This window comes from Trichechus manatus, unplaced genomic scaffold (assembly GCF_000243295.1).
Source record: "Trichechus manatus latirostris isolate Lorelei unplaced genomic scaffold, TriManLat1.0 scaffold00045, whole genome shotgun sequence".
Lineage (NCBI taxonomy): Eukaryota > Metazoa > Chordata > Mammalia > Sirenia > Trichechidae > Trichechus > Trichechus manatus.
Genome location: NW_004443981.1, coordinates 3,850,921 through 3,873,621, shown reverse-complemented (window position 1 = coordinate 3,873,621; position 22,701 = coordinate 3,850,921). Strand labels below are relative to the sequence as shown.

General features: G+C 47.9%; 1 protein-coding gene across 4 annotated transcripts; it reads left to right on the top strand.

Annotated features, from left to right (window-relative positions):
* The first annotated feature begins 798 nt into the window (after positions 1-798).
* GPR68 (G protein-coupled receptor 68) lies at positions 799-11,340 on the top strand. 4 transcript variants are annotated; one of them, XM_004376664.3, is made up of 3 exons: positions 799-1,532; positions 7,465-8,589; positions 10,337-11,340. In XM_004376664.3, exons 2-3 carry the CDS (start codon positions 7,564-7,566, stop codon positions 10,628-10,630), a joined length of 1,320 nt encoding a protein of 439 aa, XP_004376721.2. In that variant the 5' UTR covers positions 799-1,532; positions 7,465-7,563; the 3' UTR covers positions 10,631-11,340. The 4 variants fall into 4 exon arrangements, with proteins under 4 accessions (XP_004376721.2, XP_023587491.1, XP_023587489.1 ...); XM_023731721.1 differs by lacking the exon at positions 799-1,532 and adding an exon at positions 3,028-3,695; XM_023731722.1 differs by lacking the exon at positions 799-1,532 and adding an exon at positions 6,398-6,896.
* The last annotated feature ends 11,361 nt before the right edge of the window (positions 11,341-22,701 follow it).

Below are 22,701 nucleotides of genomic sequence, written 5' to 3'. Positions count from 1 at the left end.
CAGAAGGCCCCACAAGACCAGAGCCCTCTGCTTGGCCCTTCTCTGGGCCACGCAGCTTAACTTTTTCCTGGCCCAGAACCTTCACTCCGTTGCCCTCTGTTGGTCTGTAGAACAAGGATCCCACCTGCCCTCACCACATCATTGCCTCTGCACCCTGGCTGCACATTAGAATCGTCCAGGGAGCTTTTAAAAACATCGATGCTGGTGCCTCACCTCTAGAAAGTATGATTTCATTAGGCTAGGGTGGGCCCTAGGCGTTGGTATTTTTTAAAAGCTTCCCAGGTATTTTCTCCTCTGTGCAGCCAGGGTTGAGACTCACTGACAGATGTTGATGGCTAGGGGTTGAAGGGTAGCAGCTTGGGGGTAGGAGTGAAAACAGCTTCCTGCCTCTGGCCGATTGTCCCATTGTCCCTGCTGGTGCCCACACTACAGTGGCCACAGTATATTCTCGTTACCTGGGTATAGGCAGGCTTGTCTTCGTGGCTCAGGACCCTGGGGGCAGGGATTTAACATCCTGGATCTCCTCTCCTGGTATGCTGTAAAAAGGTCCCTGCATGGTGGACAGGTTTGCAATTAGCTGCTAACCTAAAGGTTGGCTTTTTTAACCCACCCAGTGGCTCCGTGGGTGAGAGATCTGGCAAACTGCTTCTGTAAAGATCACAGCTAAGAAAATCCTATGGAGCAGTTCTCCTCTGTAATACAAGGGGTCGCCCTGAGTCAGAATCCACTCTAAAGCAATATATTTTTTTGTTTGTTTTTAATTGGTATGCTGTAGGTGCCCACGTAGAACTAGCCCAGTACAGCCCTCCTGCAGCCCCTCGGCCGCCTGGAGCACCTGCCCCTAATTCAGGCTTCTGGAAAGGTTGCTCATCCACTCCGGGGGTGTGTGGACGGTGTGAGTGGTGGGCTCCACGGTACGACTCAAGGAGGAAGCAGTTCCTCCGCCTTCAGCTCTTACTGTTAAGTGGTTCCTCGGCAACCACCCAGCCTGACACCAGATTGGAGTTCACATGATTCTGTCTCAGCTCCGGAATGGGCAGCCTGCAGCTGGGGATTTTCTAGACGCGAGCTGGGGAGGCGCAGGCTGTGGGACATCGGCGCGAGGAAGCCTGGTCCTGGCAGCAGGGTCACATGTGAGGGGACCACCAGGCGGGCCCACGGGCGTCGTCGGGTCTCCTCCTCGGGCCTCTGTGGAGCCGCCGCCGGAGGAAGCCTGCTGTTTGCAGTTTGAGAGCAGAGCTCAGCTGGGGGCCGGCAGGGCGGACTCATTCCTCCGAGATTCCCTCCTCGGAGGACCCCCTCCGCCCTGATTCCAGGAGCCGGGCCGGGACTCCGCTGCCCGCTCCTGCTGGCTGCTCACCTGGCTGCGGAGACTGCGCTGCCATCCTGGGGTGCTGAGGACCCGGGAAAGGTCAGGCAACCCAGGCTGGGTGATAGAGACCCAGTAGTGGGTTGGGAAATCGATTTAGTAGCTCATGACCTGGATTTAAAAAATGAAATAGAAGAAAAAGAGTGCAGCGCAAGTGGTAAGGGTAAGTATTGCTTTGGGGAAGTTTCGTTTCCATGTCTATCTCTGTCTCTACAGAAATAGACCTGGCAATCTGCTTCCATAAAGATTACAGCCTAGGAAGCCCTGTGGGGCAGTTCTACTCTGTCATGTATGGTCGCTATGAGTCACAATTGATTGCACGGCACACAACAACGACATATCTATATCTGTCTATACATGTGTATATAATGTCTTGTGTGCTGGTTCACATTGTAAAGTGTGTTTCTTGCTGTGGCTTGTGGTCAAAAAAAGTTTAAAAGCAGCAAGTTAGTGCCTGGACACCTGGGTTCTACATTCAGATCCACCCTTGACCTACTATGTGAACCTGAGCAATGGCCTTAAGTCTCTCTGGGCTTCGGATTCTGTCAAATGATTAGCAGGGCCAGCCGCACCTGACTCCCAGGGCCTTTGGGGGATTGAACTTTGAAACAGAAATGGGATTCTCTCATTGTTCCCGGAGTTAGGCTTCTTAGGGGAAAGACGCAATCTGATTTATAGTTCCTCTTCAGAGGGAAATAGCCAACAGCCTTTGAAACAAGCGCTTTTAGGAAGTGCAACAGACTGGTTAAAGCGTGGAGAGATTTGAGCAGTGAAAGGGAAGGGTGGCTGGGCCTGCAGGAGATTCCCCAGCACTGTGGGCTTGGGGCCATCATGGGCATTCCCCTGCCCCGTGAGTAACTGTCTGTGTGTGTGCTATGCATACCACACAGAATGAGTGATGAATTAGATTACTGTTTATATGCTAGCTGAAACCCAGCGTTCAGACTCCTTCATCTCACTGACTATTCTGACTTGGAACCTGCGAGAGACTCATGCTTACGTGGAAGAGGTCCTTCTTTCAGTCGGGGCTTAATTCTTCTCGGTCATTAAAATCCTTGGAGACCTTCATGCTAATTAGCATTTGTCTTAAGATTTGCATTTAGTTTTTGAGTTGCTTTGTGTGTAGTTTTCTCAATTTCTTGGCTGGATGGTAAAGTGTTAGGGGGAGAGGCAGTGATGTCTTGTTTTGATTCTACTAATAAACTTTGGTCTGTATACATTTGCCTTGTCTTTTTATATAAGTGAGTCATACAATATTTGTCCATTTGTGATTGACTTATTTCACTCAGCATACTATCTTCAAGCTCCATCCATACAATAGCATGTATCAAGACTTCATTTCTCCTACTGCTGAGTAGTATTCCATTGTATTTAGGTACCACATTTTGTTTATCCACTCATCTGTTGCTGGGCATTTAGGTTGTTGAAATGATACCTTCTGACCAGCTCAGGCAGCTTGAGGAGGTGCCAGACTGGTGGGGAGGAAATCACAGCAATTTTTCCTTTTCTCTTTTCTATTTCTGTTAATGATATCTCCACTCTCAAGTCCCAGCCTCATCATCCATCCATCCATCTACCCTTCCATTCATCCATCTACCGCCACCCCCTCCATCCATCCACCCACCCATTCATTTACCTATCCATCTACCCATCCACTCATCCATCCATCCACGCACCCATTCATTCGCCTATCCATCTACCCATCCACTCACTCATCCATCCATCCATCTACCCACCCACCTAATAAATCCATCTATCCATCTAACAATTTTTAAGAGCCTATAACGACCAGTCACTGAGGAGTATCTCATATTTGTTTCTGATTGTTCCCCACTTTCCTTCTAATTAATTGCCGGTTTCTATGGTTTCTTGTTGTTTCCACCAGGCCATCCTCATCTCATTGCCGTTAAGTCGATTCTGACTCACAGCGATCCTATAGGACAGAGTAGAACTGCCGCATGTGGTCTCTAAGGTTGTAATCTTTTATGGAAGCAGACTGCCACCCCTTTCTCCTGTGGAGCGACTGGTGGGTTCAAATCGCTGACCTTTTGGTTAGCTGCCGAGTGCTTTAACCACTGTGCAACCGGGGCTCCTTTTGGCCTTCCTCATACCTAGATCTAATCTTGCCACGTTACTTTCAGTTTCCTGAATGTGCCCATTCTCTCTCTTGCATTTGGGCTGCTGCACATATTGTTTCCTCCAGCTGAAACCCCTCTCCGCTTGGCAGCCTTCCTCCTTCTCCTAGGCTTAGTATTTGTTGCTTCCTTAGGAGGGCCTTTCCTTAGGTCACTTCCTGTGAACTCCCATCAAATCCTGTGCTCTCCTGGTAAGCTTGTGTCACTTATCATTGTCCTCCGGTGATACTACGAGGAACTTGACGCTAGAGACCACTGTCTAGCACAGTGCCTTTCATGTAATAGATATTCAGTATTTGCTGGATGGATGCATGGATGGATGATTAGGGAGCCGTGAGAGGGTTTGAAGCCCGGGTGACTTGGTTAGATTTGTGTTTCAGAGGATGACTTTGAGGGTGATGAGATGGAGACAGGAAGCTGCTGTTCTTACTCTGGGGAGGAAGCTTTGAACAAGCCAATCTAGGGCACTGGGTGGGAGAGCTGAAAAGGAGGAGATGGATTTGGGAAATGCTTAGGAGTTGAAAATGGCAGAACTGGGTAATTAACTATGGAAGAAGGTGAAGGAGGAAGCAAAGCTGAAGGCTATCTGTCCAACACGAGTGGCTGGGCAGGCGGTGATACCTCTTCCAGGAGCAGATTAGTGAAGAAAATGGTGGACCTGGTGTGGGCATGGGGTCCTGTGAGGTGTCAGGAAGCTGGTTATGTAAATCTTCAGCCTGGGAGAGGTCTAGGAGTTGTCAGAGTGTAAATGGGATTGACATCCCACAGGAGATGTGGTCCTAGAGAGAGCATGGGTGGAGTAACAAGAGTGAAGCAGCACTTACTGTGTGTGGAGGGATGCCCACAGCACCGTGCATATGCTGCCGCGGGTGGTGGTAAACTGTACATGTGGAGTTCTTGACTTATAAGATCGTAATTTCCCTGAGAGTGGGAGCCATTTCTTGTTTATTCTAAGCCCTCAATACCTCGCCTCATACTGTGAACATTGGGGATGCTCCACAAATATTTGCTGAAGAAGCCCAGAAGAACTGGCCTGTTAGGCAAGCCACTTCATCTTTCAGGACCTCAGCTTCCTTGTCTCTAAAATGGAGGTAATAACAGGGCTGCTGTGAAGATCAGAAGAGAGGGCAGATATGAAATGCCCTGTAAATTGTAACATATTTTGCAAATGAAAGGTGTAAGTACTCCAACAGGTACATGATTTCTTTCTTTTTTTTTATTGTACTCTGGATGAAGGTTTACAGAACAAACTAGTTTCTCATTAAAGTTAGTACACATATTGTTTTATGATATTGGTCCACAACCCCACGACATGTCAACACTCTCCTTCTCAACCTTGGGTCCCCTATTACCAGCTTTCCTGTCCCTTCCTGCCTTCTAGTCCTTGTCCCTGGGCTGGTCATGCCCCTTTAGTCTCATTTTGTTTTATGGGCCTGTCTAATCTTTGGCTGAAGGCTGTAAATTCTTACAGGAGACTGCCACATCTTTCTCCCACAGAGCGGCTGGTGAGTTCAAACCGCCGACCTTTCAGTTAGCAGCAGAGCACTTAACCCTTGCACCAAAATGAAAGTAGGAGGTGCCTTCATCTAAGCATAGTACACGTTTCTTCTTTGCTCCGAAGGCCTGAATCTTTCTGACTTTGCCAGAATTGGCTTTTGGTTGGCCCAGGAAAGAGGAAGCCACAAACCATGGCCCCATCCCACCCCACACACGCATACTCACTGTTAGACGGACTTTGGCCCCATGACTCTCAAAGACTTCCCAGGACCCGGCAGGACATTTTCCCTGTGGCTTCATTGACCCTGTTTGTTGGTACGTGGGAGCCTGCCTTTATGAACGGATTTTATCTGGGTACAGAGAACCTGTGGTGAATTCAGAGGTACAGACAGTCTTGGCTGGGGGGCCCCAGGAGCCCAGTCAGGACCCATGTTATTGCTGACTTCCCCATATGTAAATCTAGTGAATCATTTGGCCCCACAGGCTTGGGCTTGGGATTCAGGGAGAGGACAGTTGGCAAGAAGAGGGCAGTGGGGCAGAAATATGACTCGCTGGGCTCTGGGCAGAGTTTAAGGGTCACAGGCCTCAGCTGGTGCTCCTTCTCCCCTCCCTCTCAACACCAGAAACAAGCAAAAATATTTTCTCTGTATATACGTATAAATATAAAACCCTGATGCCATCGAGTCAATGCCGACTCATAGCGACCCTAAAGGACAGAGTAGAACTGCCCCATAGAGTTTCCTAGGAGCACCTGGTGGATTCAAACTGCCTACCTTTTGGTTAGCAGCCGTAACTCTTAACCACTATGCCACTAGGATTTCCATGTATAAATATTAAGTAAATATCCGTTAAAACAAAACTCGTTGCTGTCAAGTCAATTCCTGCTCATAGCTACCCTATAGGACAGCGTAGAACTGCCCCATAGGGTTTCCAAGGCTGTAACCTTTATGGAAGCAGACTGCCACATTTTTCTCCTGTGGAGCGGCTGGTGGGTTCAAACTACCGACCTTCCGCTTAGCAGCCAAGTGCTTAACCACTGCACCACCAGGGTTCTGATAGAGGGCTGATAGTGCCTCTTAATTGGTTTCTGGTTGGGGTGTGTGATAAAATCCTAGATATGGCGCTCATTTGTGACCCTCCAAAGGGCACAGTACATAAACAGATTTGCAGCATAAACAGATTTGCAGTATATCTGTTGTATTAAAATGGCATGGGAGGGTGGTTAGGAAAAAAAGGTCTAAAAGGGCTCCTTACAGGGATGATGGAGTTCCTGGGTGATGCAAATGGTTAACGTGCTCAGCTGCTTTCAGAAAGGTTGGATGTTCCAGTCCACCCAGAGGTTCCTTGGAAGAAAGCCCTGACAATCTACTTCCAAAAACTCAGCCACTGAAAACCCTATGGAGCACAGTTCTACTCTGACACACATGGGGTCGCCATGAGTTGGAATCGACTCAAGGACAACTGTTTTTTGTTGTTTTTTTTTTTATGGAGGTGATAATGAAAAAAATACTGTGAGATGCTGATTTAGATAACACAGGATTTTTCACTGGAGAGAGAAGCGTTAAATCAATACAGCAGTTCAGGCCTTCCATTTTGATACATTTATGAAGTAGGACTAAACCAAAACTTTTCCTTCTGCCTTGTTCAAACAAGGTGGAGCAGAACATACAGTTGGCGTTGCTAGTTGCTATCAAGTCTGTTCCTGTGAGTGGCTGACCCTGACCTGGTGCCCATGTCTCTTGGCCCCTGGTCCAACACTGTCCCCAACACCAAGTCCCCACGCTCCATGAGAAGAGGAGAGAGAGCACCCAGCTGCTGACGGACACCCAGGAGTCCAGGCATGCTCTATGGAAAGGTCAACTTTTGTCACCAGAGCGCATTAGGATGTGGACAAGGTTGGGTCCCTTCTGAGGCTGCCTGGAGGGGCTCCCAAGAGGGTCTATGGCCTCGGTATTGACCAACTTAATGCATTCCTGTGAGCAAGTAGGAAAATGTTAAATACACTCATAGCTGTAGAAGAGGGTGATGGGTGCCCTCACTGTGGCGTGTGGGTTGGAATGATCTTAATCTGGAGCCTCCTGCGGAGAGCTGGGCTCAGGATGGGCTTCTGCTCACAAGAGCTCCTGCCTTCCCTGGCCTCTGCTCACACGAGCTTCTGCCTTACCTAGCCTCTGCTCACAAGAGCTCCTGGCCTTACCTGGCACCCTGATGGGCCAAAAAAAAAAAAAAAAAAAAAGGGATAAGGAAGCCAGGGAAAAGAGAATGGAGAGACATAAGCCATGTTTCAGTGTCTTGGCATGTGACCTATTTGCAGACATTCTAGTTGAATCAGAGTTGGCTGGCTGGTACACTGTCTTCTAAAATTAAACAAGTAAAGAAGTTGGAACAGTGGCAGACACATAGTAGGCGCTACATAAATGTTAGTTGCTATTATTCTAAGCATCTCCTGCATTTGACTTTCAGGGGCTTGCCCACCACCAGTGATGCCGAGCCCTTAATACAGTTTGAACCACGTACTATAACCAAGATGGCGGGGCAGAGACTAGCCCCTTCTCTGAGCCCATGATGGCCCCTCCAGGCCCAAAGATGGAGAACAACAACAACACTGCAGACAACTCCTCGTTCAGCTGTGCCATTGACCACACCATCCACCAGACGCTGGCCCCGGTGGTCTACATCACAGTGCTGGTGGTGGGCTTCCCAGCCAACTGCTTGTCACTCTACTTTGGCTACCTGCAGATCAAGGCCCGGAATGAGCTGGGCGTGTACCTGTGCAACCTGACGGTGGCAGACCTCTTCTACATCTGCTCACTGCCCTTCTGGCTGCAGTACGTGCTGCAGCATGACGACTGGCCACACAGCGACCTGTCCTGCCAGGTGTGCGGCATCCTCCTCTATGAGAACATCTACATCAGCGTGGGCTTCCTTTGCTGCATCTCCATCGACCGCTACCTGGCCGTGGCCCATCCCTTCCGCTTCCACCAGTTCCGAACACTGAAGGCAGCCGTCAGCATCAGTGTGGTCATCTGGACCAAGGAGCTGCTGACCAGCATCTACTTCCTCATGCACAGGGAGGTCATCGTGGACAAAGACCAGCACCGTGTCTGCTTCGAGCACTACCCCATCCAGGCCTGGCAGCGGAGCATCAACTACTACCGCTTCCTGGTGGGCTTCCTCTTCCCCATCTGCCTGCTGCTCGTCTCCTACCAGGGCATCCTTCGGGCTGTGCGCCGGAGCCACGGCACCCAGAAGAGCCGCAAGGACCAGATCCAGCGGCTGGTGCTCAGCACCGTGGTCATCTTCCTGGCCTGCTTCCTGCCCTACCACATGCTGCTGCTTGTCCGCAGCCTCTGGGAGTCCAGCTGTGAGTTCGCCAAGGGCATCTTCAACGCCTACCACTTCTCGCTGCTTCTCACCAGCTTGAACTGTGTCGCCGACCCAGTGCTGTACTGCTTCGTCAGCGAGACCACCCACAGGGACCTGGCCCGCCTCCGCGGGGCCTGCCTGGCCTTCCTCGCCTGCTCCAGGACCAGCCGGGCCAGGGAAGCCTACCCACTGGGTGCCCCCGAGGCCTCTGGGAAGAGCGAGGTGCAGGATGAGGAGCCCGAGTTGTTAACTAAGCTCCATTCACCAGCCTTCCAGACCCCTGATTCACCGGGAATGGGAGGGTCCCCCACAGGCGGGTTGGCCTAGCCTGTGTCACCTGCATGTGGGACTGCCTGAGGCCTGAGCCTTCGGCCGACAGGCCTCAGTCCTAAGCTTGCTCACTGGCTGCCTCCAGCTTTGCCAACTGCAGGTGCCTCTTCCTGCTGGAGAGACTGTGGGCCTGCGCTGCTGGGCCAGGGCTGGGCCTCAGCAAGGCCTCTCTGATCTGGGAAGGCTACTCTAGCTTGCTGAGCTCCATGGGGTTGTTGAATGTCAGCTTATGGGTGTCTCTGCTGTCAGCTGGGATGCTGCAAGGCAGGGGCTGCTGTGGGAGGAGAAGCTGGGGTTGGGGGAGCAGAGTGTGAGGACATGGGGGTGGGGGAGGGGGAGATACCCAGGGCCCTCCCGCGACATCGGTGTCACAGATGATGCCTCCTCAAATGCACCAGTGTTATCTGAGATGACGCATGAAGCTGTATTGTCATCATTAACACGTGTGCCCCACCTTAAGACAGGGCAAGAAGAGAGATGAGTCAGACCAGGGGACAAGGAAGGTGGGGAGGCATTGGGGGCACTGTGAGTGTGTGGGGGGAGGGAAGCGACAGACAGAGGAGACATCCGCAGCTCAGCCATTTCCGCTTTCACAGGGAGAGTTGAGCAAATTCTTTTTTTAGCTGTGCCTTCTGAAGCCTGAGGGCTGATAGAATACAAGCTCTAGGCCTCCCCATGGTGAGTTCTGTAGTCCTGTAAAAAGTCAGTGCTGAAGCTCAAGTGCAAGACAAAGGTCTAAAGACAATGTGTCCTTAACTGAATTCCCTACACAGACTCGTCGTAACTAGATTCCTGTTTCCATCTGCCCAGAAGCACCAGATCTGAAGCCTGGGAGTGTATGCCCACACGGCTGTGTGTGTCGGGGTGTGTGTATGCATGGGTGTGTGTATGTTGGAGTGGATGGGTGTATATGGGTGTAGGGTGTGTGTGTGTCGGTGTGGATGGGTGTATGTGGGTGCAGGGTATGTGTGTGTTGTGTGTGTGTGTTGGTGTGGATGGGTATATGTGGGTGCAGGGTGTGTGTGTGTGGGGTGCAGGTGGGTGTATGTAGCTGGGTGTATGTGGGTGCTCACAGTTAAAATGCCCTGTGCCAAGACACTGAGGTGAGGGTCATGTGAATGCTGGTGGTGTCCCCAAGCAAAGGGGCTTGAAAGCCAGCTTGGACAGTGGCACAGGGTTCCCACCTTGGCTTTGCCCCCTGTGGGCCCCCTCCCCAGTGTACACTGTGGAGTATCTAGCAGTCTCAGAGAGGAATGTGACATTCTTCCTGAGTTCTCAAATACAACACAACAAACATGGGACAAAACAAGCAAAACAGATGCACTCTCTGTCCTCTTCCTGCCCCAAGGCCTGGGGTTCGGCTCTAGGTGGCTTAAATGCCCCTTTGACAAGGCAAGGAGGTAGCCCTGGGCTCACCTTGCCCCATTTGTTCTCCATCACTACTCCTCTGCCGATGTCCCACCTCACCCACCTGGAGAGTGACTGTGGTTTTGTGGGCCACATAGCACAGGGTACTGACCTGTGCTCTGTCCTGGAAGGCTGAGTACTGGGCTCATCTCTCCTGCAACTTTGTGTCTGACCATGTTGAGGTATCCCACCTCCCACCCCACACACAGATTTCTCCTGTTCAATTTTGCAGCAAAGCCTCCTGCCTACAGAGCATCATCCTCTCAAAAGTTGCTGGAGAGCTTCGAGAGGATCCATGGGGCCCTTCAGCCTCATCATACTCTTTCACTCCCAGAGACTTTGTTTCTGCAAAAGGACAAGAGGTGCTTGCTGCTTCGGGAGACCCGTCCATCTTTACAGAAATGCGGGCCCTTTGGATTTCCTGGTCGATGGGCTGAGGCCAGCTCTGACTTCCAGGGCATGCCCTCAAAGACCTGGGAGTCTAGTTCCTCAGAAGGGGAAGCTGACTTCAGTAGAATATTTTTGAAATCTGCTAAAGGGAGGCCCAGGGAGGACCCCCTTCCTCAATCTCCCTTCCCCTCTCCTCCCTACCCTCCAAGATGTTAATCCTTTACCCATGATCTTTTAACCCTTCTGTTGGGGTGCCCAGAGGCAGGTAGCCCAGGCAGGGTGTGCCCCAGGGAAGGGTGATTACTTAGGACCTCAGGGCTACGTTTGGCTTTGACTGGGCAGCCCCTGCCCCAGCTCCTTATGGAAGGCCTCCAATGACCTGGGAAGGCTCTCTTCCCCTTTCTAGTGGAGGAAGTGATTGAGTTTGAAGGTGGCAGAAATGGCCACAAGCCAGGGAGAGCCCACCCAGCCCCAGCCCAGGGTCCTACTGGGCCCACTCAGCCCCAGCCCAGGGTCCTACTGGGACAATGGCACTGGTTGAGTCATCCACTCCTCCTCATTCCACAGTCCCGTTGCTGGGGAGTTGATTCCGACTCATAGCGACCTTATAGGGCAGAGTAGAACTGCCCCATAGGGTTTCCTAGGCGGTAATCTTTACAGAAGCAGATTGCCCTATCTTTCTCCCGGGGAGCAGCTGGTGAGTTCAAACCGCTGACCTTTCGGTTAGCAGCTGAGCCCTTAACCACTGTGCCACCAGGGCTCCTTCATTCTATTGTAACCTTATCCACCTGGCATTCCCACTGGGATGGACTGGGATGAGCTGAGAACAATTCCATTTACTATCAAGAGTTGTATTTTTGTATTGTCCTTTCTTTTACGCCAAGTATGTATGTGTTGGACTGTGCAGTGAATTTATGTTGCAAATAAAGCAAAATAACTAACCAGCTACAGCTGGAGGACGCACAGTCCTTACGGGGGAGGGTGTCTTCCACTACAGGGGCATCTAGAGGGCCCCTGAAACACCCAAAGGAGCTAGGAAAGTCCAGGGATTGACCTCACAGAAAATTCAAACAAAGCAATTGAGAGCTTTGCTACTGATCACCCAGCTGGGGGCAAAGAAGGAGAGAGCCCTTGAGTGAAGTAGAAGGCTTCCCTCTGCCTTCTGGAGATTCATGGTGTCAACCAGCTCTTCCGCATGTTCTTGCAAATCCACTCTAGGATTTAACGTGTTCACCACCCTCTTGAGGACAGAGTCCAGCCCTGTTGTTGGAGATACCACTCCCGGCACATGGCCCCTTTTACCTGCTGGGTAGCTGCCCCCACGGCGAGGGAGGGCTTGATCAGACAGTCTCCTCCTCAGCGAAGATTTCCCAAACAGCCCTGGGAAGGGACTGTTGTCTTTTTCTTTTTGGGGCTGTCCTCAGTGACTGTTAAGTTTGGGGAGACCCACATTTGTTGACAAGCCCCTTTAGGCTGGAGCATCTTCTCAACAGTGACAGACTCCGTGTTTACTGCTAAGGATTAACTGAGTCATATTAAAATGTAAGTTTGATTTTGGTTGCTTAATCCCTCTCTAGGTCAGGCTCCTGGAGTCCTGGAGTGTTTGGAAGAGTGGCTCCTTCTTCCAAACAGACTAAGTGAGGACATTAGTGGGGATTAAAACTCCTTTTTCTCCTAAGAGAGTGGGTGGAAGAAAAGGTCCACATGGTTTGGACCGAAGGTGGCAGAAGCCATTAGGTTCCTTTCTTACTCACCAGTGTTGCTTAGTAAGATGAGGGTTCATCTTCCTGTTTACACACACTGGTCTGTGGGTTGGCCAGATAAGGGTGGGAGAACATTTCATCACAGAATACATCTCCATCTACTGCATTTCTCTAGCTGGTTCAACCTAGAAAGAGCCAGAATCTGTTCCTCCTAGTTCAGTGCTTCTCTGGAAAACCTACTTCTCACAGCTGGTGATCCTGGAGCCTCCATTCTGGAATTCATCACTGGAGTCACTTGGGCTTTTGGGTTCTGGTATTTGACGACAACTCTCATATCCTATTTCTCAGTGTTAAACCTTCCAAGCTCATATTAGGAAAGGCTGGATTATACTGTGATAAAACCCTCAAATCACAGTGTCTTAAAACAATAGAAGTTTCTCTCTTGTTTATGCAAAGTCCAATGAGAGGCTGCTCTTTTTAGCAAGTCTTTCCCAAGCGATGAAAGTGATTCAGGATCTTCCATTATCTTGGGAGTTTTCCCCTTCCATCCACATAGGAAGGGAAGGCAGCACCAAGAGAATCTCACAGGGCATTTATGGCCAGGTCTGGAACTGGTTGGTATCCCTGCTACTCACGCTTCATTGGCCAGATCCCAGTCATATGGCCCCAACCTAACTGCAAAGGAGTTTGGGAAAGTTACACAGGAATAGGAAGCAAAATTGGTGAGCATCTGGCCAGTCTCTAACAGAGACTGACGGGTTGTAAGCTCTCACCTTCCTGTACCTTCATCTGAACAAAATCCACTTATTCAAGTGTCATGCCCAGATCTGAGTGTCTTACGCTGGGTTCTCTAGAGAAGCAAAACCAGTGAAGCGTATATGTAAATATATATGTTGTTGTTAGGTGCCATCGAGTTGGCTCTGACTCATAGCGACCCTATGTACAACAGAATGAACCACTGCCCGGTCCTGCGCCATGCTCACAATTGTTATGCTTGAGCCGATTGTTGCAGCCACCATGTCAGTCCATCTCATTGAGGGTCTTCCTCTTTTTTGCTTACCCTGTACATTACCAAGCATGATGTCCTTCTCTAGGGATTGGTCCCTCTTGATAACATGTCCAAAATATGTAAGACGAAGTCTTGCTATCCTTGCTTCTAAGGAGCATTCTGGCTGTACTTCTTCCAAGACAGATTTGGAGCCTTGTTTTTTGCCAATGCCTTCAGTGCAGCTTGGACCTCTTCCTTCAGTACCATTGGTTCTTGATCGTATGCTACCTCTTGAAATGGTTGAACGTCGACCAATTCTTTTTGGTATAATGACTCTGTGTATTGCTTCCATCGTCTTTTGATGCATTCATTCTACATCGTTTAATGTTTTCCCTGTAAAATCCTTCAATATTGCAACTCAAGACTTAAATTTTTTCTTCAGTTTTTTCAGCTTGAGAAATGTTCTTCCCTTTTGGTTTTCTAACTCTAGGTGTTTTCACATTTCATTATAATACTTTACTTTATCTCCTCGAGCCTCCCTTTGAAATCTTCCGTTCAGCTCTTTTACTTCATCATTTCTTCTATTCACTTTAGCTACTCCATGTTCAAGAGCAACTTTCAGAGTCTCTTCTGACGTTCATTTTGGCCTTTTCTATCTTTTTAATGACGTCTTGCTTTCTTCATGTATGATGTCCTTGATGTCATTAAACAACTAATCTGGTCTTTGGTCATGAATGTACAATGAGTCAAATCTGTTTTTGAGATGGTCTCTAAATTCAGGTGGGATATACTCAAGGTCATATTTTGGCCCTTGTATACTTGTTCTAATTTTCTTCAGCTTCAGCTTGAACTTGTATATGAACAATTGATGGTCTGTTCCACAGTTGGCCCTTGGCCTTGTTCTGACTGATGATATTGAGCTTTTCTATTGTCTCTTCCCACAGATGTAGTCGATTTGATTCCTGTGTATTCCATCTGGTGAGGTCCACATGTATAGTTGTGGTCTATGTTGTTGAAAGTACTTGCAATGAAGAAGTCATTAGTCTTGCAAAATTCTATCATGAGATGTCTGGCATCATTTCTATCACCAAGGCCATATTTTGCAACTACTGTTCCTTCTTCTTTGTTTCCAACTTTCACATTCCAATCACCAGTAATTATCAATGTATCTTCATTGCATGTTTGATTAATTTCAGACTGCAGAAGTTGGTAAAAATCTTCAATTTCTTCATCTTTGGCCTTAGTGGTTGGTGTGTAAACTTGAATAATAGTCATATTAAATGGTCTTCCTTGTAGGCATATGGATATTATCCTATCACTGACAGCATTGTACTTCAGGATAGATTTTGAAGTGTTCTTTTTGAGGATGAATGCAATGCCATTGCTCTTCAACTTGTCATTCCCAACATAGTAAATCATATGATTGTCCGATTCAAAATGGCCAATACCAGTCCATTTCAGTTCACTAATGCCTAGGATATCAATTTTTCTGTGTTCCATTTCATTTTTTGATGACTTCTAATTTTCCTAGATTCATACTTCATAGATTCCACGTTCCAATTATTAATGGATATTTGCAGCTGTTTCTTCTCATTTTGAGTCGTGCCACATCAGCAAATGAAGGTCTGGAAAGCTTGACTCCATCCACACCATTAAGGTCAACTCTACTTTGAGGAGGTAGCTCTTCCCCAGTCATCTTTTGAGTGCCTTTCAACCTGAGGGGCTCATCTTCAGCACTATATCAGGTACTATTCCACTGCTATTTATAAGGTTTTCACTGGCTAATTTTTTCATAGGTGACCCTGCTGGTACTTGAAATACCGGTGGCATAGCTTCTAGCATCACAGCAACATGCAAGCCACCACAGTACGGCAGACTGACAGATGCATAGTCACACTGAGTGAGACTAAATCTGCCTGACCCACATGGAGGAGAAAGGGACCATTTACCTCACATGCTTCTATTGATGCATTGACTTTTTGGCAAGCACTTCACATCACTGACATATAGTGAGATTAGAAGAATTGCTGCTAAACCACATCTTCTCCATCTTGCCTAGAGCAGCTGGTCTTTTGAGTCTGAGAGAGTTCATTGTAGAGCCAATGGAACCCACATGTGATAGGCAGGAAGTTGCAGAATGAAGTAGGCTAGAGGAAGTTGGAGCTGTTGTCAGCAGGGCCAGTGCCATGAGAGGGAGAAAACGACCTCAGAGGAATGCCTTGCCCAGCTCAGTGATGGGGAGGCACTTGGCCAGAGGACAGCCAGGGAGCTAAGGAGACCAGATCCCCTATCTGGCTGGCTTGCCTTTGAGGGTCACTTCCTGCAGGGTCTGTGTGGCATGTGCTTACCTAGACATGTTCTAGGGCTCCAGCTCCAGTCTGCCCTTGAATACCTAGAGAGCATCTGTGTACGTTTACTGGGACCCCTCCCAGCTTTCCTGGAAATCCCCAGGATGCTACATGTCCCACAAATCCATCCTGGCTGACATCCCAGCCAGGCTCTCACCCGGGACCACCCCATCATTCCCTGGAGGTCACTCTTGTCCTCCTGTAACCAGCTCCTCCACACTCATCATGCCACCTCGGACAGGGACTCAAGCCCTTCCTCAAAGCACAGCCAAGGCTAGGGCAAACTTGAACAAAACTATACCAAAGGCCTGAGATACCTGAGAGGAATAATCATAGGGTGGAACAGAAAAACTAAAAGCTAGGGCCTGGAAATCATCACTCCAAAGTGATGGGCCCTGCTGTGGGGTCTTCTCCTGGCCCTCCCTCACACTGTTGCCCCATACCTGCTGCCTTGCTGCAGGGCCTCCGGCTGGCCCCTCTCTGCAGAGAGGACTTTGGACACCCCAGCCTGGCGTCCAGGACCCCTTCCCCCAACCTTCTCTGTACCCAACCCAAGTCTCAGCCTCTTTCCTAGACAACTGAATCATTTCCCCATAAATTTCTGCCCGCGGTGAGGATAACCTATTACATGGTTATGTCTCCAACTTCATGCAAGAATAGAATTCTGCTCTTACTATTGCAAAACTAAAGGCCCACTAGTATCTTCCTTCAAAATATGAAGAAAAGGCTGAAAGACACTGATTTAGACGCCACAAGGTTTTTCATTGGAGAGAGAAGTGTTAAATCAATAGAGCATTTCAAGCCTTTCATTTTGATACATTTATAAAATAGGCCTACAACGAAACTTTTTATTCTGCCTTGTTCAAACAAGGTAGAACATAACATATAGTGACTGTTGCTAATTGCGGTAGAGTGGATGCTGACTCATGGTGACTCCATGTGTGCAGGAACTGCTCCATAGGGTTTTCAAGGCTGTGACCTTTCAGAAGCAGATCACCAGGCCTGTCTTCCGATGTGGGGGTGGGAGAAGGTGTGGTTGTGAAGGGATGAGAGGGGCAGGGGAGAGATGGTGATACATGGAAGGCTCAAGGGATTTTTTGCCCAAGTAAATAAAATACTGTTTGAACCCGAGAGATTTTAAAGGTAAAAATATTTTAGTTGGTGGTGCTGGTGAGTAAACCTTTAGTAATGCCCCAAAGCTTCATAAGTCTACATTACACCTTTACCTAGTTACCATTTCTTAATTAACCCAGGGATTACCCATGGCTGTGGTAATGTCTGCTGTTGGCCTCTGCCTGGCAGTTATTGTTTATGGGTGTCTCCATAAGTGATTGGTAAGATTTGGAGACCTCATGGTAGCCTGAAGAAACCTGGGGGAAGGAGGGTTAAAATCAATGCCTCTAGCACTTTAGGGTTAAAAGCAAAGACTTGAAACTCCAGAGAAATGTTTTCTGAGGCCCACATCTTCTGCACTACCCCTTGCCAGGAAGTGGCCTGCAGTTTCCCCGGCTAGTGCAGAGTTCCAGACTCGCCCAGGCCGGTGCTTATTTGCAAGGCTGTTGTGGAAAGAAGCTGGGGACCCTCAGAGAATGGCTCCCTAGACCCAGGCATGGCCATCTGGTACACACTTCACACACATGTAATGTGGATGGTCATGGGCACACCGTGGTGACATCCACCAGCTTCTGGATCATCTGCGCGTGGGTACCATGGAAGAGCAGCCCATCCACCTCCATGCCCACGATGCCCGAGACGCCACTCTGGACTTTGTGTTTCCCCGGGATGCCCAACATTTTTTCTTCCTGGAAAAAAAAACTGGAATAGAGGTAGAAGTTGTGGTTGTTGTTGTTCGGTGCTGTCGAGTCGATTTTGGACTCATAGTGACCCCGTGTGACAGAGCAGAACTGGGTCTTCTTGGCTGTATCTTTATGGGAGCAGAGCTCCAGGTCTTTCTCCCGAGGAGCCTCTAAGTAAGTTCAAATCGCCAACCTTTCAGTTAGCAGCTTGGCACTTAACAGGTTCGCCATCAGGGCTCCTTAGAAGTAGTGGAGGGGAAGGAAAAAGAAAATACATTTTTAAGCGGGGAAAGAGCATTTGATTCCATGTGCTCTCTTTTTAAAAAAATAAAATTTAGGTTAAAAATACTAATACCACTGAAAGCCTCCTAATGAAAAATAATAGTGTTCTATATTACCCCTCATCAGCCCCTGAACCCACACCCCAGAAGCAACTGCTTCGAACAGTTTGGGCTGTTTCTTCTGATAGTTACCTTCAGGTACCTAAATAAATATCCTTTTATGACTCTTTCTTTATTTATCAATTTCAGCCGTTATCTATTTACTTCCTGTATGAAAAAGATTTTGGCTTTATACCATCTCCACCTCTCTCTTCCGTTCTCTTAATATACAGTAAAACCTATGAAAGCTGGAACCTGTGTAAGGTGGAAACCTGTCAGAGAAGGAAAACTCAAATATTTCCCACTAAAATGAGCAACTCAATCTATATGCTGAAAAATAATCCAAGAAGCTGGACTATATGAAGAAGAATGAGGCATCAGGATTGGAGGAAGACTCATTAACAACCTGTGATGTGCAGATGACACAACCTTGCTTGCTGAAAGTGCAGAGGACTTGAAGCACTTACTGATAAAGATCAAAGACCACAGCCTTCAGTATGAATTACACCTCAACATAATGAAAACAAAAATCCTCACAACTGGACCAATAAGCAACATCATGATGAACAGAGAAAAGACTGAAGCTGTAAAGGATTTCATTTTACTTGGATCTACAATCCACACCCATGGAAGCAGCAGTCAAGAAATCAAAAGACACATTGCATTGGGCAAATCTGCTGCAAAAGACTTCTTCAAAGTGTTGAAAAGCAAAGATGTCACCTTGAAGACTAAGGTGCGCCTGACCCAAGCCATGGTGTTTTCAATCGCCTCATATGCATTCGAAAGCTGCACAATGAATAAGGAAGATCGAAGAAGAATTGACACCTTTGAGTTGTGGTGTTGCCAAAAGAACAAACAAATCAGTTTTGGAAGAAGTACAACCAGAAAGCTCCTTGGAAGCAAGGATGGTCAGACTGCGTGTGTTGCACATACTTTGGACATGTTATCAGGAGGGATCAGTCCCTGGAGAAGAACATCATGCTTGGTAAGGTAGAGGGCCAGCAAAAAAGAGGAAGACCCTCAACAAGGTGGACTGACACAGTGGCTGCAACAATGGGCTCAAGCATAACGATTGTGGGGATGGCACAGGACCAGGTAGTGTTTGGTTCTGTTATACATAGGGTCGCTATGAGTCAGAGCCAACTCGAATGCACCTAACAACAACAACAACAAAATAAGCAATAGAAAAGTCTTGGTAAGACTGCACACTGTCAAAGGCAGAAAACTTTTGAGACCCAGAAGAACAAGGCAGTCCGCTCTCACAGGTTTCATTGTAGCTCTGTCATGATTTTAGTTAAATGAATGAATGGTGTGGTAGGCAGAATCATGGCCTCCCAAAGATGTCCGTGTTCTAATCTCTGAAACATATGCATGTCTTAGGTTACATGACGAAAGGGGAATTGAGGTAGCAGATGGTATTGAGGTTGCTTATCAGCTGACCTTAAAATGGGGAGATTATCCTGGATTATCCAGGTGGGCCCTATGTAATCACAAAAAAAATAAACTCACTGCCATTGAGTCAATTCCAATTCATAGTGACCCTACAGGACAGAGTAGAACAGCCTCATAGGGTTTCCAAGTTCGAAATCTTTACAGAAGCAGACTGCCACGTCTTTCTCCCGTGGAGCTGCTGGTGGGTTTGAACTGCTGATCTATAGGTTAGCAGCCAAGCACTTAACCACTGTACCATCAAGGCTCCTCATGTAATCACAAGGGTCTTTAAATGTGGAAGAGGGAAGCAGAAGAGTCAGAGTCAGAGCAATTAGATGTGAGAAAGATTCGACCAACCAATCCTGGCTTTGAAGATGGAGGAAGGGGACCATGAGCCAAGGAATGCGGGCAGCCACTGTTGTTGTTAGGTGCCATCAAGTCAGTTCCACCCATAGCGACCTTATGCACAACAGAATAAAACGCTGCCTGGTCCTGTACCATCCTCACAATCGTTGCTATGTTTGAGCCCAGCATTGCAGATTCATCTCGTCGAGGGTCTTCCTCTTTTTTGCTTACCCTCTACCTTACCAAGCATCATGTCCTTCACTAGGGACTGGTCCCTCCTGGTAACATGTCCAAAGTACCTGAGATGAAGTCTTGCCATCCTCGCTTCCAAGGAGCACTCTGGCTGTACTTATTCCAGGACAGAGTTTTTCGTTCTTCTGGCAGTCCATGGCATGGTATATTCAATATTCATCGCCAGCACCGTAATTCAAAGGCATCAATCTGGTCTTGCTTCTTCATTGTCCAGCTTTCGCATGCATGTGAGGCGAATGAAAATACCACGGCTTGGGTCAGGCACACCTTAGTCCTCAAAGAGACATCTTTGCATTTTAACACTTTAAAGAGGTCTTTTGCAGCAGATTTGCTCAATGCAATGTGTCATTTGATTTCTTGACTGCTGCTTCCATGGGTGTTGATTGTGGATCCAAGTTAAAAGATATCCTTGGCAACTTCTGTATTTTCTCTGTTTATTATGCTGTTGCTTATTGGTCCAGTTGGGAGGATTTTTGCTTTCTTCATACTGAGCTGTAATCCATACTGAAGCTGTGGTCTTTGATCTTTATCAGTCATTGCTTAAATCCTCTTAGGTTTTCAGCAAGCAAGGTCGTGTCATCTGCATAATACAGGTTGTTAATGAGTTTTCCTGGGATCCTGATGCCTCGTTCTTCTTCATATAGTCCAGCTTCTCGGATTATTTGCTCAGCATACAGATTGAATAAATATGGTGAAAGGATACAATCCTGCTGTACACCCTTTCTTATTTTAAACCACACAGTATCCCTTTGTTCTGTTTGAACGACTGCCTCTTGGTCTATGTACACGTTCCGCATGAGCACAATTAATTGTTCTGGGATTTCCACTCTTCTCAATGTAATCCATAGTTTGTTATGATCCACTAGAAGCTGAAAAAGGCAAGAAAAAGGATTTGACACATTGATATTAGCCCAGTGAGACCCATTTCAGACTCTGACCTCCAGAACTGTAAGATAAGAAATTTGTATTATTTAAACAACTAAGATTGTAGTAATTTGTTGCAGCAGCAATAAGAAACTAATACGAATGGTATTGACTTTGTTAGGACCATGTAATATTCACTGCAGTGACTAGTAGTATATTCATATTATTGTTCCTTTCTTGTTTAATTTTTGTTTGTTTGTTTGTTTTTCTTGGAGTATCTAAATGCCTTTAAAAAAACTAACCTGGGCTCACTCTGCAACTGATGTTGTGTCTTTTCCTATCCCTATCCCTTGCTGATGACAGAGACACCTTTTGAAGCCAAGTCAATCTTCAAAAGATGGAAAATACATGGAATTAAGCAGGAGTATCTCAATACTAATCATTTTGCTGTTATTTAAAAATAAAACAAAATCCCAGTCTTTGAGTGGTGCCAACAGTTAAGGAGCTCGGCTAGTAGCTGAAAAGTTGGAGGTTCGAGTCCACCCACACGTGCCTTGGAAGAAAGGCCTGACTATCTACTTTCCAAAAATCAGCCATTGAAAACCCTCTGACACACACAGGGTCATCATGAGTTGGAGTTAACTCAGCAGCAGCTGACTGGTTGGTTATTCTCAAATGCGTTGATCTGATCTATGGAGCTGGAAGTCTGCTGAAGGGACAGGATTGAGTTTGGTCCAGACCCAGGCCTGGTGCCCTGGCTAGTTTCCACTCTTTGTCTCTCCAGCAGCAGTTCTGCAGCAGCAAGGAATATGGCTGCTCTGGGGAATACTTGCATTTTCTTCCCAAACACTGAAGATTCACTCCTCCCACATGGGCAGCGTGAGCTACTTCCTGCCCACCCATCCCCCTGCCCAGTCCTGGATTACCTGCCAGTGGCCTCTGATCGAGTCAGGAAGGCCCCTATTTCTCCTGAGATCCCATTCACTAGCCTCCTGCACTGGATGTGCCTAGTCTTGCTGTTGCCGCTGTCCAGGTATTACCTGGTGTGGATGTGGTTGCATCAGGAGGGAGCAGAGTCATGGAGAAAATGCAGCCCCATCCTGAAGCTGCAGTCCCTGGCCCACCGGGCAGAGTGGGATCAGACAGACCTGACTTGGGTCCTTCCTGGCAGGGGTTTCAACCTCGCTGTGCCTCAGTGTCCTCACTTACAGATGGGGAAGGTTAATGATAATCATAATAACAATGCCAACTTTAGAGGATTGTTGTGAGGATGAAATGAGACTATGCAAGTAAAGTGAGCACCTAGCATGATCCTTGGCGCACAGTAGGTACTCATGAAGTAAGGGTGATTGTTATCGGCAGGGCTGGGTCTCCTGGCCTCTAGCCTACAGCTGTCTTCTTTTGCCTCACATCTGGTTAAAAACTAAAATAAAATAAGGTTTCGACTCCCCCTTTTTCCCTCTCCCTCCAAAAACAAGATCTCAAGAACCACTTGTCTAAACCACTGGTGTGTCTATCCCTGGTTGAATAGCTCTGGTCCCCCTGAGGAAGGTGGGTCTTAGGTGAAGACATAGGTGAGAGGACATGCCAAGTGGGTGGAACTCAAATACATCTTCCCCTTCCTCCTCCTGTCACAAACAAAAGAGGAAGATGAAAGGAGAGGACCAAAGGAATCTAGGAGCGTGAAGAGTAGGACAGATATGAGAAGGGCCCTCACCTTCCTATGTAGACATTTGCTCATTCATTCAATCATCCATCAAAGTTTTATTGAGCACCTGCTATGTGCCAGGCCCTGAGTTGGGATACAGGGTGAATGTGCCATGGTCCCTGCCCTCAGGGGGCTCACAGTTTGGATGACTAATCCAGGCGGTCACAGGACATGGTGATTCCAGCACAGAGCAGGGCACCCAGCCCAGTCCATGGGGGTGGGTCAAGGAAGCCATTCTGGAGGAGGGGCGTTGAGGATAAGAGGTGACGAAAGAGTAGGAATGAGCCAAGCCAGGGGCCATGAGGGGCACCCACTTAGAACTTTTGGAAACAATGGAGGAAGTGTTGGCAGATGTTACCTGGGACTGTCTCTACTCACAGCTGGCCTGAGAG